Raw genomic sequence first — 18,656 nt, 5'->3', positions numbered from 1 at the left:
GATATAAAACGATCACCTTTAATCATAATAGAATTTCGAATAAGAAACTATCTTTATCTCTCTTGTGTATAGTTTAAAATTTTTTTTTTTATAAATGTTGAATATTTAAATCTGGATACATCCAATCGCGCTCTCTCTCTCTCTTTTGTAGCTACTTCTCATCAATTCAATCACGAGCTTACAAAATGAATATCTCTAGAGAAATAAATAACCACAACGATAGATAAATAGTTATTAATGTTAAAAAAAAAATAAAAAAAAGTTTTTAAAAAAAATCGCAAATAAAGCTCTTCAGATTGCAGTAACTTTCGAGTCCCGCAGTGGACTGATCGATAAGACACGGTTCCCAGCAGATCACCGAAGTCAAGCATCACTGGCTGCGGTCAGTGTGCGGGTGGGTGACCACTTGGATCAGTCTGCGTAGGGGCCGAGGGTGTGCGGTGTAAGAGTTAAATAAAATTATTATTATTTTGGGTTGGTGCGTATAAAGTAAAAGGTTATTTATGTATTATAATTAATATATTGAAATATTTGGTATATGTACTAATAATTGGATATAGTCATGATTAAAAATAGTTAGATGATTGATATAATAATTAAATTAAGGCTGAAATGTATAAAAGGTAATTAAATTAAATTAAGGGGAATGTGATCGTTAAGGAAAGTGGTAGTACAGTGCTAATGTGGGATAACAATAACCCAATAGGTTCAAAGGGTCACAAAGTGTGAGGTTTGAACAAATTGGATGATTTGGTATCACCAAATTTGGAAAAAGGGCGAAACTAAAATAAATTAAATATTAAAGATAAATAAGGTAAAGTCATGCTATATCCAAAAAATATATATGATTCAAACAGTAAGCTGATGTTTCCAATAAGAAAAACTAATAAATTCACACTTATGCATGCCCATAACAATAAAAAAAGTACTCACCACATACAGAAGGAAAAAGGTGATAACTAATAGTTATAAAGGTAAAGCTAAAAAAACAATCACAAAACTTTCTGTTCAACTAAACATTTATTTTTGTAAAACTACCTTTCGTAACAAACAAACAATATGATTGCAACACATTTTGTGGCACAGAAAAATATATCTTTTAAAAGGAAATGGGTGACAAGAGAATTTAAAGAAACCAAAGGCGTCATGCAAAAGTTATAAAAGAACGAGTAATTTAACCGTTAAAATAAATATGAGAAGAAAGCTTAAATTTGAGAGGGCTTTTAATGTTAAAGAAAATTAAAGGTATAAATTGTTGATTTTAAATTTTACAGAAATTTATTACAGTTACGGATTTAATTTAAAATAAAGGTTAAGAAAAAATGTAAAAAGAAATCCCTCGATACGAACCGAAGTCCGCATCGCGGAGAATTTAAAAAAGGGTAACCTGTCCGAATGTTCGAGAAAAAGAGAATGTAATTTTAAAAAGACTTAAAAATTCCTTAACTGGGGTAGACCAGAAAAACTGCGACCAATTAAAATTAAAGAGGCGGAGAGTTTGAAATTTAAAGGAAAGAGATTGGTTAGTTAGCCCCCCTAAAATTAAAAGAAGAAGAAGAAAGGCGTGAATAGAGGGGTTGGTGGACTTTCCCCACAGTAAGTGCGATGGCCGCAATGACCATGAGAAAGGTCAACAAAAAAGTTAGAAAAGATTGCTAAATTGGAAAAAAAAAGGAATAGCGTTTAAAGAAAAAATTAAAGGCTTAAGTAAAATTCGAAATTAAATTGTCACATTACATTAAGTGTAAATGTGACATGCGGTATTGGTCCTCGTTAAACTGTGCTACCGTAAAGTGCTCGACTTCGCGCGCAGGTCGTCGGGCTACCGAAGCGGGGGTGCCATCCCCTCCACAGAGGATCAAAATTGTGATGGCATGTCTTCGGATCATCCTCCGGGATGTTTCCCAGACCGTCGCCAATAGCCCATTGTGCAGCTCTAGTGCGACGTAAATTAACAACAACAACAATAATTTTCGAACTGATTAGAATTTCGAAAAAAAAGAAGAAAAAACCCTCGCTTAAAATTTATTAACAGAAATGGCCCTTTCAGCTCGCCAAATTTCAATCTCGTAGTTGCATTTCAGTGGACTGTAGATTTGCCCAAATGATATTTTTTACCTACATTTTGGAAATAATAATGAAATCTTTTTTATTTCATCGAACTATGTACATTTTTCTACTCCCCTCATAATTTTAAGTTGTTAAGTGTTATAGTTTTTGCACAACATAACATAGTGTTATGAAAAGTTGAACAAACAAAACAGCAGCAGTGATATTCAACACATAAATTTCACTTGAAGAACAACAACTAAAATAAAAATATTTCTTTCTCAGTTAAAGTTAGCAGTTAAGTTTGTTTGATTTTCTATTCGATGTTTTTTAATCATGACATACATATACTTTCCTTGATCAACATAGGGGAGGGGAGGAATGCACCCCGTTTCGCCACGACGCTTCCCCATAAATTTCTATGTTGCACAGTAACCATGAACGACCAGACCATGACCTCCAGAAGACGTGTTATCTCTGCGCAGCAATGCCGTATCATAGAACAGGACGAGGCGGAAAAGTCTACCCGGCCACCAGCCGAAACAGATTACTGAACAACGTTGACCAAGCTTCAACAGAGGAATTTCTTGAGAAAAGTGGGATTCCCCTAAAATAATTTCTCCCGAGTACGAGTATGGAAAAGGATGAAGTGATAGATTACTACCTTCAGTTTACCCTGGAAGAACTAGAAAGTTGGTATCATCCATACTGTAGACTCCGAAGGGGACTAGACTGGCGCACAAATCCTATATATGTCTACCTCGACGCAGGAGCCATAGGTATGATCAACGCCATGGAAAAGAAGCAGAAGGAAGAGAAAGATCGAAAGAATGAAACTGCAATTGCCAATCCAGTGCCCAACGCCCAAAAGACTGATGAAAAGGACGCAACCAAAGACCCAGTGCCTACTCCAACGATTGAAATGGACACTACGGAAATTCCAGATCCCCCTGAGAAAAGAAACAAAAAGAAGAGGAAAAAGGCGAAAACGAGTGTCAACCAGGCGACGCTCCCTGACATTACTGCAGTTAGCGAGCCCACTCAAGTCCCAGCTCCCGCTATCCCAGCTGATACAATACCGACTGAGAGTATGGAAACTGCCGATTCGGAGGACCCCAGCCCAACCCTGGACATAGCTCCAAAACCAAAACTGAAAACCCTCATCAGAGGACTGCTAGCAGATACGGATATTTCAGCCCTTGAAAAATATCTCATCGAATTTGGAATTCATCCAGAAAAGATTATTCAGCTTAGTAAAAGGAGTGGGCAGGAGCTTAGGCCCCTCCCACTCTTCCTCATCATACAGATGGACACGCCCACCAGTAGAAAAATCTACAACATTAGCTCCATTTTGGAGAGAGATGTTATAGTAGAAAGATTCAGAGGAGGACGATTCCAGACACAATGCTTCAGGTGTCAGAAATATGGCCACACCCAGCGCAACTGCCAAGTCACCGAACCAGCCTGCATGGAATGCGCAGAAGCTCATCTTACGTACCTTTGTACGAAACCCATATCCACTCCCGCCAAAGGCATTAACTGCGATGGTGAGCACCCGGCCTGTTTTTCGGACTGCGGTGCAAGACCCAGAAAACCCACACATAGAAGAAGAGCCCAACCCAAGACAACAAAAGATGCTGCCAGCAGATTCCTGCTCCTCTTCAAAGAGATGAAAGAACTACTACAAAACGAAGAGCTTGTTAAGCTGCTCCGTTCCCTACTTCCAGAGCCGCAGAATTGATTGTGTTCTGCATCCTCCCAGGACTCCACCCCCAGGACTTACAGTGATTCACTGTAAATTTTTTCATCACATATATTTCAACTTGAAATCTATGCCCATTCAACTTAGGACTCTACAATTTAGACGAATCAGTTAGCGGCGCTTCGCGCCGAATACTGAGATTTTCTACATTTCCAACGTTCCAACGTAACCATGAACTAAAATTGCGAATGAATGACAATAAAACGGAGAGGTTTTTAGTAAGAATCGTTGCCGATAGAAGGCGCATACCTTCTTAAAAAGAATACACTTTAAGAACAACCTTTTTCGTTGTTCGTCATCAAAATTTCCTATTCGTCCGTATCGTGTTTAGTTACATGATTTGCAAGAGTTTATATGCTATACTTTTATATTTAAACATACATGTAATGGGTTTTTATTCGGAAGATTCTTCCTATTTGTATTTATTTTTAACGTATTGCATTACAATGTTAACCAATTGATACAGAAATATAAACAAATGGAAACCGGTTTCATCAGAGTAAAAATAATGCGGTTGCTTAGTATTACCTGATTATTATAATTTTACATAGAATCTTATAGTGTGTGTAATAATATGGCCGGGGACTGTCTTACTTCCAGTAAAAATAGTGATTTAACTTAGCTGAAGAAATCTGATACAATTGTTTGTGTTTTTGTGGTATAGAATACACACTAGAGAATTGTTGAGAATTAACAATGATTTTAGAAACTGAGAAATAATCAAAAAGAGAAATGTATATTTTGTTTGCTCGAAAAAAGGTCATAGAGCTAACAAATGCAAGTCGAAACATGTAAGATGTGTAATTTGTAATAATAGACATTTAGCTCATTTTAGTCCCGATTATACTAAAAACAAAATCGTAATGTTTTGAAGGAGGAAAACCACAGAAATAAAATATGTACTATCGGCCTAAAACCAACACGCTTGATATTTTAGTAAATAACGACGGACCACTAGCTGCACTTTTTGTTTTTTTTATTAATGACAACAACATTAAATATAAACAACAGGGGCCGGGATAGCCTGGTCGGTAGGGCGCTGGGCGGAGATCCAAGAGGTCGTGGGTTCGATCCTCGCCGGCCGAAGACTCCCCGTGTAGTAAATGGTGACTGATGCACGTTAAATCTGTCGAGTCTCAAAGTCCTCCATGTTCCCACAACAAATCAATACCTCTGGGGGTACTGATCCAGGAGTTTCCTTGTCTTCTGGATTGGTTCAAAAATACAAGGCTACGGAGTTGAACGTTAGTATTCGTAAACCCATGAAATTGGGTCGGCTGTTCAACGACGGTTATAAAATAAAATAAATATAAACAACAACAACAGCTGGAGATATTGTGGATTTCGAAAGGGTTTAAGAGATATTTATCCACATCTAATGTTTATCGAGTCTCATAGGAGAAGTGATGATTTAATCTCCTTCCACTAGGGAATGGCGCGCATGCGCCAACACACCGCCCAGCCTTGCACTGTTCACATGCAAGAACTTGACAATTTTTTTTGCAGTTATACATTTAACATATAATTTTACAAAAACTTTAACATTATTGAGTATTATAACTTTAACATAACTACTACTCAATCAAAATCTTTGAGATACATTTCAAATTTTTTACATGAAATTCTAATAGAAATACAAGTGTTACATAAAAACAAGTATTAGGATCAGTCAGCTTAGTGATTTCTCGAACACGATTAGCGACGAATTGTTTCCATTTTTTTCTGAGATCCTCTAATCCAACCACTTTTGAATCGGTCCAATAGAACACTGTGCACTATCTTTTCTGATTGATGATTTTCAGTACTTTGGAACTCAGACGTGCAGCTGAGGCTCCTAGAAGCTCAAGTCGAGGCAAAGTAACTCCTTTTAGTGGTGCAACTCTGCTTTTCGAAGTAACGAAATTTACATACACTTTGTCTTGTATTTTAAGTTTCACATAAATGGTAGCTCCGTATGCAAGTTTCGAGGAATCTCAGAAAACATGCATTTCTACGATGTCACTATTACTGTTAGAATCTAGCACAAGTCTTGGAATTTTAAGTTTTCCCAGGAGAGGTAACTCTTTACACCAATTTTTCCAACTTTCCATAATGCTGGGAGGGAGATTCTCATCCCACGAAACTTTCTTTTCCCAAAGTTTTTGAATGAGGCATTTCATCCGTATTGTGAAGGGAGTAAGCAATCCCATTGGATCAAAAATCTTTCCGATGGTCTGCAGAAGAAATCTTTTGGTATTTCGGCAGTTTGAAACGAATTCTAAAATACCTTTTGTGTCTAATATCAAGCAATCATCTTCAGTTTGCCAGGTCATGCCTAATACCTTAGCATTATTAGTTCCTAAGTTTATAGGAATATCGACTGGATAAGTATCAAAGGCTTCTTCTGACCACTGACTCATCAAGGCGGAGTCATTGCTAATCCATTTTCTCATCTCCCTTCCAGCTTCTTTCATGATTTTCTTCGCACTTCGGGATATTATAAGTGCCTCTTCTCGGGTATCTTGACCTGTTATCTAATCGTCTACGTACATGTAAGAATCTAGATGATGTACAGTCGTGGGATATTCCTCTCTGTATTTTTCAATGTGATGTTTGATGGTGGCTGCTAGTTGGAAAGGGCTAGTGTTAAGTCCAAAGAGTAATCTCTTGAAACGATAAATTCGAAGTTTTGGTTTTGAGTCTAAACGAGGATCACTGTCTGTCCACAGAAATCGTACTGTATCCTTGTGCTTATCCGCAATGCAAATTTGTAAAAAAGCCTGACGAATATCTGATGAAATTGCCACTCGGCTTAGTCTAAAATTAATAAGTATATCGAAAAGGTTAGGGTAAAGGTTTGGACCTGGCCATAAACAGTCATTCAATAAAAGTTCGTCTACCTGGTGAGATGCTGCGTCAAACACTATTCGAGTTGAAGTTGTAACGCGACCTTCTTTTTTTATGGCCTGATGTGGTAAATAGAAAAAGGGTCTATCAATGTTTGATTCAGAACTCTCTACTTCTTCGATTATTCCTTGATCCAAATAGTCCCGAATGATATTTTGGTACTGAGAATATAGTTCATTATCGAATCGCAATCTTCTCCATAAATTAAGAAATCGTTGTTTTGCAACGCAAACGTTATTGGATAATTCTTTCCAGTGTTTACGGAATGGTAGTTCAACTATATATCGACCATCTTTATATTGTACAGTTTGTTCAAAAATGTTCATGGCTTGATCTTCTTCTCGAAGACAAGGGTCTTCTTTTATGCCGAGAGATTCAAGTTCAAAAAAGCGTTTTAAGATATCGTCTATAGAATCATCGTTTTTGAGAAGAAGACACGCATTTTCATTATTAATTTTTATCTCATCGAGTCGACCACTCGCGATCCATTCGAATTCCGTTTCTCTTAACAACAAATCTTCATTTACTTTATAAACGTTATCCTTAATTATTCTAAAGAAAACATCAGCATTTAATAAAGCGTGAACTTCTTTCGCTTCAAAAAATGAAGGATCCGCTAATTCGAAAAACTCGGGTATTTTCGTTTACGATATATCTAAGCTGACACTTGGAGTTAGACCCGTAATTTTATCTGTTCTTCTGTGGAATTCAATCGGTTCTTTAAAACTACCACTTTTATTTGAAATGATAGTACTCAATTTTCCTTTCAGATTTTGTTTAGTCGTATTAAGTCCAGCCACGAATGTTTGGATTCTTTCTAATTTAATCCCAAGAATTTCACTCGTTTTCTTACTCAATATATTAACATTTGATGCCGAATCGAAAATAACTCTACATTTAATTAATGACCCATCCCTTTTTTGCAATAGAATATTTCCAGTAGATAATAAAACATTCTTTTTATTTTCATTAGAAGTATTACTTAAAACCGCATTATGAAGAGAACTTTTATTTTCATTTTTTATTTCTGATCCTTCGATTTGATTTTCTGACGCCAGCTGTTTTCTGTTCTCAGCGATAGCTCGTCTGAAACATAATGTATTCGAATGGCGTTGACCACAATTACATACAAAAGACGATTTACATTCCCACTTTTTATGATTTTTTTTCAAACAAATTTCACATAGTTTATGATATTTAACAAGTTCAAATCTTTTATGCGGTGTTAATTTCAAAAATTTATCACAGCGAAATATAGGATGTGATTCTTTCAAACAAATTACACAGTTTTTATTCTCTATATTTTCATTCATCAAAACAGTTTTGTTTTTAAATGAGAAATTAGTTGTTTTCTTAATTGTTTTCGTTTCTGAATAACAATTTCGATTTACCGATAAGAGAACAGCTTCGCGTTGTTCTAAAAATGTAATGAATTGTTCGTATGACGGAACTTCTTTTGTTTTTTGTATTAATTCGAAGTTCTTTCGAGTTTCTTTATCTAATTTGTTAAGCATTATGTTTTGAAGAAAAATGTCAAATAAATCGTTTCGCTCATATTTTAACACTTTTAAAGCTCGTAAATTCTTTTGAATGCAATCTATCATTGCACGAATTTCTGTTGCATTTTCACGTTCTATATTTTTAAAATTTAGGATGGAATCATCAACGATTAATCTTTTATTATCGTAACGTGAATCGAGTGCTTCATATAATGAAGAAAATGTGTCAAATGTGGAAGCAAATTCTTTTACTTCATTTGAGAGACATGAGTTTAAATAATAAAGATTTTGCGACTGAGTGAGTCGATCATTAGAGGTGATCAAGTCATCAAACTGATTTTTAAAGGTACTATAGTGTTCATATCTTCCCCGGAATGTTGGAAGTATAATAGGTGGAATTTTTGTGTTAGTTATATTTTCAGTTTGATTACTTTGTTTAACATCGTTTACAGTTGATAAAGTTTCTTTTTTAGAATCAATTATAAGTTTGAGGCTTACCTCCAAATCTTCTAGACGAGATTCGCATTGTTCGATTTCTTTTTCGAATTCCTCTAATTCTTGATCAGTTATTTTTTCAACACCGAAAGAATGCACTCTCAATTCATCAAGCTTAGTTTGTAATTGTTCGACTTTTTTCAATTTCACTTCAAGTATGGTATTAATAGGAATATCTTCAGATATACTATCGACAAAGGTTTGTATTCGAGTAATATTTCCTTTCAAGGAAGTTTTTGCTTTATTTAGTTTCGCTATTGTATCCATAGTTGTAGTTTGATTCGAGCGCTCCGTGTGCTCGACGTGCCAGACAATGTCGGCCTAAAACCAACACGCTTGATATTTTAGTAAATAACGACGGACCACCAGCTGCACTTTTTGTTTTTTTATTAATGACAACAACATTAAATATAAACAACAACAACAGCTGGAGATATTGTGGATTTCGAAAGGGTTTAAGAGATATTTATCCACATCTAATGTTTATCGAGTCTCATAGGAGAAGTGATGATTTAATCTCCTTCCACTAGGGAATGGCGCGCATGCGCCAACATGTACGTTAAATAATTAAGTACAACTCTCGTATATAATGATTCATACTTTGATTGTTAGAATACATAATGATAAGAAAGAAATGTTAATTAGATTTACTATTAATACTGGAAGCATGAGCTTTAATATTAGTGAAAATTTGCATGATTTAGGAATTATTTATCATTAAGACAAATTGAGATTAAGCAACCACTTTTTGACTGAATCGAAAGGGGAAAAAATATGCACAATGTGCAGTAGAATTAAGTGATGTTTATAAAAGCTATGGATGTAAATTTGAAACTTTATGTCTAAAACAAATTTGTTCTGATATTGAGCAGGCTTCATACGGCCCTTGGGTCAAAGAATTACAAAGGATTAGTATTAAGTTAAGTGATTTAGAAAGCGAAATTAGCAATGTTGATGCGTTTGAACTGCACAATGGGCTATTGGTGACGATTTGGGAAACATCCCTGAGGATGATCCGAAGATATGCCATCACAATTTTGATACTGTGCCAAAGGGAAGGCTTTGCTTGAGAGCTGCTATGGTAGCTTGAAAAGACCTGCTTGAAAAGTCGAGAATTTGAGGTAGAGCAGTTTTACGATGACTGATACCGTGCACCCTCAGTCCCTACACAGACCGATCAAAGTAGTCACGATCCCGCTGACTGACCGTGGCCAGTGATGCTTGACTGTTCTGCTGTGAACCATGCCTTTAGGATCAGTCCATTGCGGGACCCAATGTTGATGAAGAAATCAAGTTATCGATAGGAACAGGAAAAAACATTAAATCTTTTTAAGAATACGATTCACGTTTATTCAAAGGAGAGATACGAAATTTCATTACCCTAGGTTTTAGGTAAATAGATTTCGTCAGAAAATAAAAACATTGCTCTCAAAATGTGCTTTAAGTACGAAACTATTTCTTTATTCCTATTGAACTCATGTTGTTTCACGTTTATTGAGTGGTAAAGTCAAAAGTAATAGTAGTTTGACTATTTCCTGTTTCCTCCACGCTTTTGTTACTCATAGTCTCATTCTCGCAGAAATAATGTTACTTGTATTTCAAAGAGAAAATGCGACTTCATGTATCGGTCGTTATAATTGTAAGTTTGTTGTATTACGGAGAGGAGCATTGTATTAAAGAGCGTAGCCTATATATATATATATATATATATATAGAATCTTTTAGTGCGTCTAATAATTAGCCAGGGACTGTATATATATCTTCCTAGAGACTATTTTTTGGGAATAGTGAGGAAAAATAAATCACGTAATTTTGCTGATTTTCCTTCAGGTATAACGAAAATAAAAAAATAAAGTTGTGGCAAATAAATTAGTTATTGAAGTTGTGGCAAATAATGTATAGCGGATATTGTTTAATTGCCATTAAACAACTAGCACTAAAAAATGGAGTTACATATTTATTATAAGACAATTAATCGTTTGACAGTGATTGCGTAGTGAATATGATTTGTCTTCTGACAGAGAATATGATTTTATTTGCATTCTTTTTTGATCGCAAAAATATGTTCAGCTATCATCTGCTGTCCTTCTCAACAACATTCTCCAGTAAATCCAACAGAGCTGAAATCTGTAGATTCAATTCATCTTTGAAAGAGTGACTAGTCTTCTGCTCCAGAATTCGTGACTTTAATTCTGCGACTGTATTTAGGGACAGGGGTGAGGACCACATTACGATTTCTTTCTCGTTATTCCACTCAGCATCAGTTAGTGATTGCTTTAAGATTAGATCCTTTTTAATTCCTTTCTCAGACAGTATAAGTTCATTTTTGTATTGCTTCACTTCATTGATATTATCAAAAGATGCATTCAAAAGTAAGGTGGCACTTTCTAGAAAACTTTTACTCAGTGCATACTCTATACAACTACGACAAATAAGTCGAAATTCTGCAACGTTTTCAAGAGAAGACAAGTTGTAGTTTATAAATTTTTGTAACACATCGCCTTCTCTTTTTGATACAATGAACGGCATGTCTATGAATCGCTTGAAAAAATAATTATCCAATTCTCGCAAAAAGTCTGCTTTAAATTGTTGAATTTCCTCTCCCGTCTGGAAATACCAATTCAGAAACTGGTCCACATGCTCATAATTGGACAAAAATATTAATGTCAAATAGATAACATGTGGAGATGATATTGTTTTCTTAAAGGTTTCAACTCGCACAGATTGATATACCCATCTCAAGAAGGACTCAGCTGCTTGGATGTTACCATCACATATCCACTCAATACAAATATGCCAATCACTAAATCTAATAAGCCACGATAATATCAGCCTATCTCGCTCTATTTGCTCTATAAGACTGGTTTTATGGGGATAACATTCTGCTGGCAAGGTAGATTTTGATAATAACACGTGAAGCGAATTTAGATTGCTTAGATTGCTTGAATAAATAGCACGATTGAATTCAGGCCGACCAAACATAAAGCAAATAAATGCTTTAATCTCTTCTTTGGAAGCATCGTTTATCATCCTAACAGCCATGTTCAGATTTTCTAATTCCAGCAACTGCAACAACACTTCAACGCAAAAAAATTTATTTTTTAGAAATGATTGTCTTAGTCTTAATGGACTGGCACTCCATATTTCTTTCAGAATCATTACTTCATTTCCCATTTTACTCATCTTAAAACTAATATTCAGCATTATAGATGAATAAATGTCTTCTTGAAGATTATCCAATAGTTCAAAAATAGTGGACAAGAATATTCTTTGATATGGCCAACTTTCGAACAAAAACACTAATACGCGAGAATGATTCCGAAAAAATTCGTTCATTTGAGTTATACGATGGACATAAGATAATAAAAAACATAAAACATCTAAAGCTTCTGAAGAATCCTGATATGGGGAATGATCTAGAAAATCAATAAATCGAGTAGCTTGCAAAAGCCACTTACTCAAATGATCGTTTTTCTCCTGTTCCGACAATTTCTTCCAAAAATACTTTAGGGCAACTTTGTTACCAATTCGTATAGAGCAAGCAATCATATTTACATCAATACTAAACTTATCATCGTATATGTTTTCGTAATCTTTGAGTCTAGTTAGAAAACTCCCTAAATTATTCTCGAGGACACATGTCCAATATGTTATCAAATCATCACTGTGCATTCTAAAGCTGTTTCTAAATTGTTCTGGAATTTTCTCCCACAAAATTGAAGCATATTCCCCTAAACAGTGAGAGCAGGCTATCTCATACAAATCGCAAATATCTAAGCTTTCTAAGCTTCCATTATCGAATAGTTCCGTAAGGGATTTCACTATGTCTACTGTCCCCTCAACTGTCCAATAAATTGTACCACGCTTCATGCAATACTCACAAAGTTTTCTTTGATATCCTGTCCATCTACAGAAACTACGAAGCGCTTTCAACCACTGCCACTTAATGGGTCGAATAACGTATGAGATTTCGGTCTTCAGCGATGAGGGCAAAGAGCTATCGAACAATTTGTTTAATATTCTTCTCTCCAACTCAGCCGTATCTCTGCTATAGTTTGAGAACGAAGACAAGAAAGAAGATGTTATTACATGCCTTACATTATTTTTATATTCAAATATAGTACTATTAGGCCCCATAACTATTAAAAGTCCCATGCAATTTTTTCGAAATAGTTGACCTTATAACTACTTAACTTTAATTCCGAGAGTGACTGTCTACTTCAACTTTTAAAATTTCAATTGTAGGCCTAATTGTTTAACACATCCTTAAAAAAATTGATTTTTAAGATAAGCAGTAAAAAAAATTTATTGCATTGATTTTTTAAATAGTTTTTACTAATCTTATAATATTTTTTGCAACCTAAAAGCTATAACCGTTTTCTTACGCGTAACTTTTTTTAATACCGTGATTAGTATTTTACTTTAATATACTGTGCTACTGTTGTCCACGTCACGAAGTCTGGAGAATAGGTGTTTATTTTTAAGCTCTCGAAAACTGTCAAGTTTTATTGCCATTCTTTGTTTGAAGCAAATATTCCATGCGCTCTAAAATAGGGGCCCATTCTCAAGATTCGGCAGACGTGAATAAGGAAAACAAAAATAACCTGAAAAATACAGGAAAGTATCTTAAGAGAAAATAAAAGTGAAAAACAAAATTAGAAAAATCGCAGTAGCCGAGAGTGAAACAGAGAACGAGTAACTAGACCAACCTGGGCTACATCGCACAAAACAGACGCAGTTAAGCCCGTTATCTAGAATATGATAAGTATTCATGACCTCTTGGAAATGGTCTAGCTTGCAACTGGACATTGAGGAATAAACCACAACAGCAATTGCTTTGCTGAACAAAATTATAAGACTTCGAAACTTGAAGTTACAAAGGTATGAAAAAAATGTACAAAGAGTACAATGAAATAAAAACAATAGAATTTTCGCTGGAATGCTGGTTACTCTGAAACAAAAGGGAATGTAACTGCAAAATTTGACGTGCTGAATTTAAGTAATTTTTTTCGAAATTCTAATTCATTTGAAAGTTTTTGTAATTGTATTTTTCTCTCTCTAATGTTTCAGTCTTTTTGCAATAAGTTACATTCTATTTCATTCTGCAAAAACACGCACTTCGAAACTTGAATTTACAAAATTTAAAGAAAAATGCACAAGAGAATAAATAAAGATTTAACATTCGTTAAATAGTTCAAGAATTTCAACTGTTAAAATTGTAGTAGAAAATACCACGTGGGACTCTCTGCAATTTTGCAGAAATGCATTTGCAGAAAAATCCATTTTCCTGTACGAATTTAAGGCAATTTTTTTTTTCTGAATTTCTATTTGTTCGAAAGTATTTCCAATTTTAAATGCTGTTTTTAGCTTTTTTTTTTAATTTTTCCTTGCTTAAAGTAATGACTATTGTTTTAGAAAAAAAAGTTTCCCCTTGAGATCTAAATTTTATAAGCTTTCTTTTCTTGATGTAAACTCTAATAAGAAAATAAATAATAAAAGTTTAGTTGATTAGATGTTGCCAGGCATAAATTTTAGCATTTGTATTGAACTTTTTAGGCTATATAAAAGGCTCAAGAGAAGAAAAAAAAAACAGTTTCCTATTTGATTTGTTATGTGATTTAAAGTAATTGTTACATATTATTATGTGAACATGTTATATATTTTTATCAAGCATAATTACTTCTTATTTATTACTTCTTATCATGCAACTCATTCTGTATTCTTAGTGTATAATTTTTTTCTCAAGTGCAGTTGATTATTTTTTAAATCTAGGTATCCATTCATTTCGTTGTAATTAACATAGTAATAAATTGAGTTTGCATAAAATTATAACAATTGTATAGTTTATAAACAAAATTATCTTTTTTATCGACTTTTAAGGCAAAAAACAAAAACAAAACAATGATGAAAGAGAAACAACCACGGAGCCTTTTAAATTAATAAAAAAAATACATTTAGTTTAAGTTTTACCAATGAGTACTTGATCAAAATACAATCATACATACTTCTTCATGAGCATAATTTAGAAATGGTGTTAAAAATAAAATAAATGCTGCAAATGATCATTCCTTTTCAGCATATTCATGATTATTATCATAACCGACAGGAACATGGTGATTATTAAATATATCTTTACAATAGTCAGAAGCCTTGTATCGCAAATTCTAATAATACTTCTATTTTATACTATATAAAATCTAATTATTTTAATTTGGTACAATATTCCTTGGTTTGGTGTAATTTTTAAACTTCTGTCTGTATAAATAATTACAAATGTTTATCAGTGTTACAATTGGGTTCTTGCATTTTAGGAAGAAGAAGACTTCCTAAAGTCTACCCACACATGTGAGCTATGACGTCAGCTAAGCTTTCTTAACAAAACTGCGCATTAAAGATGAGCTCTAGACATAAGCTAGAATGTTAATTATCGTTAAATTAATTAAATACAGAGTTGTATCGCTCATCAAATTAGTTGAAATATAATTCTTTCTCGTCTATTTTTTTACTTAACTTATTGTTTGTTTATGTATTTTATTCTATATATTTTTGTTTTGAGTACCTGGCAAACTTCCTTGCATAATTACTTTGTTTATGCTTCGTGCCTGTCTTTTTGTTAAGTCCCTGTGTAAATATGTAGTGCAAAAAATTTAAAATGCGTCACTTAAAAGAGTTGATAATTGACAGGCTTGGCTTACTCGAAATAAAATAGAAAGAACAGTTGCTATCAGAAATGCCACGTTTAAGCACCCAATAAGGATCGAGATACCCACATTACGTCACTTGCTAGTAAGCTATTGCTAATATACGACAATATTGATGACGAATGGAATACAAATAGAATACAAATAATACAACATTCAGTGATGTATTTCATCACAGAAGGTGCTGCATAAAAGGTTATGATAAGAATATAAACATGATTCTCGCAACATGATTAGAATATAAATGAAACAAAATTAATATCTTTATTTTTGCCTAAAACACTTTGTACTTGACTTTAAATACGAAGCATATATGTACATTTTTTTAAACATGATTTTGCTTTTTCTCTAGGAGATTTTGAAAGAAAAATATGTCCAAACGTCTAAAAAAAAAATGTGTTTGTACAAACACTGTGTTCCAAGCTGCTTTGTTTTTACTTTTTATCATACATAGTACAGTACAGTAAAATATATCAAATTAATCACTCTAGTATGTTGAACACCTATCTAGGTGTCAAAGGTGGTTTTACGAGGGTTATTTATCAGGTTCTCAAGTAAGTTAACAAGAATCGTATTTATCTCATGTATTAAAAGCAACTAAAATCTTTGTAACCTCATCACTTGCTTATCTTGAACCCTGAAATAAGTCAAGTTTGTCTAGGAAAGTTATTCCTAATAAAATTTCTGAAGAAATTTTTTATGACATTAGTTTAACTATTTGAAATTTACTCATTTGATGAAATTATATAAAAAGGTAACATATACCTTTCTTGTGAATTGATAATATAGAAAACTATTAAGGGGTTTTAAAAGTAGCTGAATTTTAAGTACATATAACAACATCGATTTCAAGATGCTGAAATTAATGTAATGTTAAAGTTTAGTGGGGTATGTTTGAATCAACTATATTAACCTTCGTCTATCAAACAGTACCTTAATATGGAATCAAGTTAACAAGTCTTACATACTACTGAATTGATATTTAATATTATTAGTGGTAGTTACGTCACATTACTCCCCTTCCAGAATTTTTATCTGTGATAGAAATGGATGAATGAATACCACTAATCGATTAATGCTGTTTTATTTATTAATCAATTTTTTAATTTATATCATTTCGCAAATTATTATTATTATTTTTTTCATTTTCATTAGTTAGCTGGGAGAAACTCACTTACTACACCGAATTTTTGACAGCTGTTTTGTGTGCAGGTCAACTGCTTAATCGGGACAATCTATCGTTGTCGCCGAGTTTATGACGCGTCTGAAGGTCATCAGTGTGGGGAGTTTATTATCGACTATGGCAGGGGTGGCGAACCTTTATGCACCAACGTGCCATATTTTCTAAAAAAAAAATTTATGTTGTCATAGACGTGCCGACAAATAGTTTTGCCTTAATTGTTCAGTCTTTTGTGAATTTTAATTTAATTGTTATTATGCTTCATATCGGAACTTCATGATCGGTAGCGTGCCCAAAATATTGTGTCGCGTGCCATAAATGGCACTCGTGCCATTGGTTCGCCATCCCTGGACTATGGCATCTTTCTTTTCTCAACGGGTACCTCTACATAAAACAAATTAACAAGTCTCATATACTACTGAATTGGTATTTAATATTATTAGTGGTAGTTATACCACATTTTCTTATTACATTAGGTACTAGTGTACTGATATTTTAAGAAATTTATTTCTAATAAATACCTGGCATACTTCACTGACAAAGTATACGTATTTGTATTTTAAACTAATTAGTTTAATTATAAATCTATATCACTAATTATAATTCATTCCGGCTATTAATCATCCGGCTATTAGGATTCACGGGGCATTTGATTTAAAAATATTTTATGTCATAAAAGAAACTAAATGCATCTTTATTTTGATTGGTAACAGGAACAGACAAGATATAAATGCATAACACGAGCAACGTGAATAACATGAAAAATATAAAAATAGCATAACGTATTGCTTTTATGCTCTTCCAACATAACCATATGTAAAAGGATTAAAAAGTTTTGAGAAAAAACCTATTTCAATACTTACACACCTGCATAAGCTATTTTATTTGAAATAAATATTAAATATAAATGTTAAATTCTCTTTTCAAGTACTGGAAGTATAAAATAACTGCATCGGAAGTTTAACAAAAGATAACAATGTTTTATTAAAAAAACTATACGCGGGTGTTTCAGGATTGAAAAAATTGTAGGCATTTAGTTTTCTAAACAGAAAAAAAAAAAAAAATAGAAAGACTGTAAAATATGCAATAATCGTAGCTTTTAAGAAATACATTTTTATAATTTGCATAAAACCATGTTTTGCAAGAAGAAAAAAATGTTTTTAAAAATAACAATTAATAAAAATAAATGATAAGCGGGAGCAATTTGTGCAACTTTTTCAAAGAAGTTTTGAAGTTTTTTGAAAAAGTGCCTAAAACTAGATTTTTTTAATTTTTTTTTATTTTCCTAAACTCGTCGCAATCGCTGATGTATTCCAACTTTGATGACGCAAATGTTATTAAATCAACAAATCAAGAATTATAAACTATCTGCATTATTCTTATGAAATTGGACTTATATATCTTAATTATGTAATATTTTGAAATATCACTTTTGACTTCAAGTTCATATTTAATAATTGAAGGCAATTAAGTATTTTGCATTTTACTTCTTATTAAAAAATTGAAATATTATAATATATTTACTTACAAAGCAATTAATCTAATTGTATTTCTTAAATAGTCATAAACTATGTATTCGCAATGTATTCATAAACTATTAAAAAATGAATTGGCATTCCCGATTGTGATGAAATAATGACTTATTTTACCAAAAGCTGTTGTTAAATAATTATATAATCTGCATTATACCTGCATTTTAATAAAAAATTTTAACTTCCGTTCCTTACTTTTTTTCTTAAGCTGGTCTCATTAGCTAGAATATGAAAATAGGGATGAAGGGATTGATTCAGATTTATAACCCATTCATAAACCACGTGTATATTCTAAGTCTACGACTATCACTGCTGATCTCCATAGCCGTCTAACTTTGCAACTAATCCACATGTGCGTTACATGGAGAGGAAAACCACAAAAACCTCTCCTGGATAGCACGATAAGAAAGGGTCCGTCTGCCACGCAGGATATTTTATATCAGCACTGTGGTTGGTGTGATCAAGCAGCAGGATTCGTATCAACCAGCAGCAGCTGGGACTCGAACTTGGTCACCTCATTAAGAGAAACATCATTTTCGATTTTTAGAGGGA

At 33.3% G+C, this 18,656-nt stretch overlaps 2 protein-coding genes across 2 annotated transcripts in view; both read right to left on the bottom strand.

Moving 5' to 3' along the window:
• Positions 1-18,656, bottom strand: part of LOC147815897 (blastula protease 10-like) — a 33,618-nt gene that overhangs the window by 14,649 nt on the left and 313 nt on the right. The window lies entirely within an intron of this gene.
• LOC147815898 (uncharacterized) lies at positions 10,698-12,957 on the bottom strand. Its single transcript, XM_087157709.1, has one exon. It carries the CDS (start codon positions 12,844-12,846, stop codon positions 10,765-10,767), a length of 2,082 nt encoding a protein of 693 aa, XP_087013835.1. The 5' UTR covers positions 12,847-12,957; the 3' UTR covers positions 10,698-10,764.

The sequence above is a fragment of the Parasteatoda tepidariorum genome, chromosome 2 (assembly GCF_982258835.1).
Source record: "Parasteatoda tepidariorum strain Cologne lab strain chromosome 2, Ptep-v5.0, whole genome shotgun sequence".
Taxonomy (NCBI): domain Eukaryota; kingdom Metazoa; phylum Arthropoda; class Arachnida; order Araneae; family Theridiidae; genus Parasteatoda; species Parasteatoda tepidariorum.
This window is presented reverse-complemented; position numbering and strand designations above follow the sequence as displayed.

Excerpts from the sequence above, each read along its gene's own strand:
- LOC147815898 (XM_087157709.1), bottom strand. The coding sequence starts at position 12,846 with ATGGGACTTTTAATAGTTATGGGGCCTAATAGTACTATATTTGAATAT.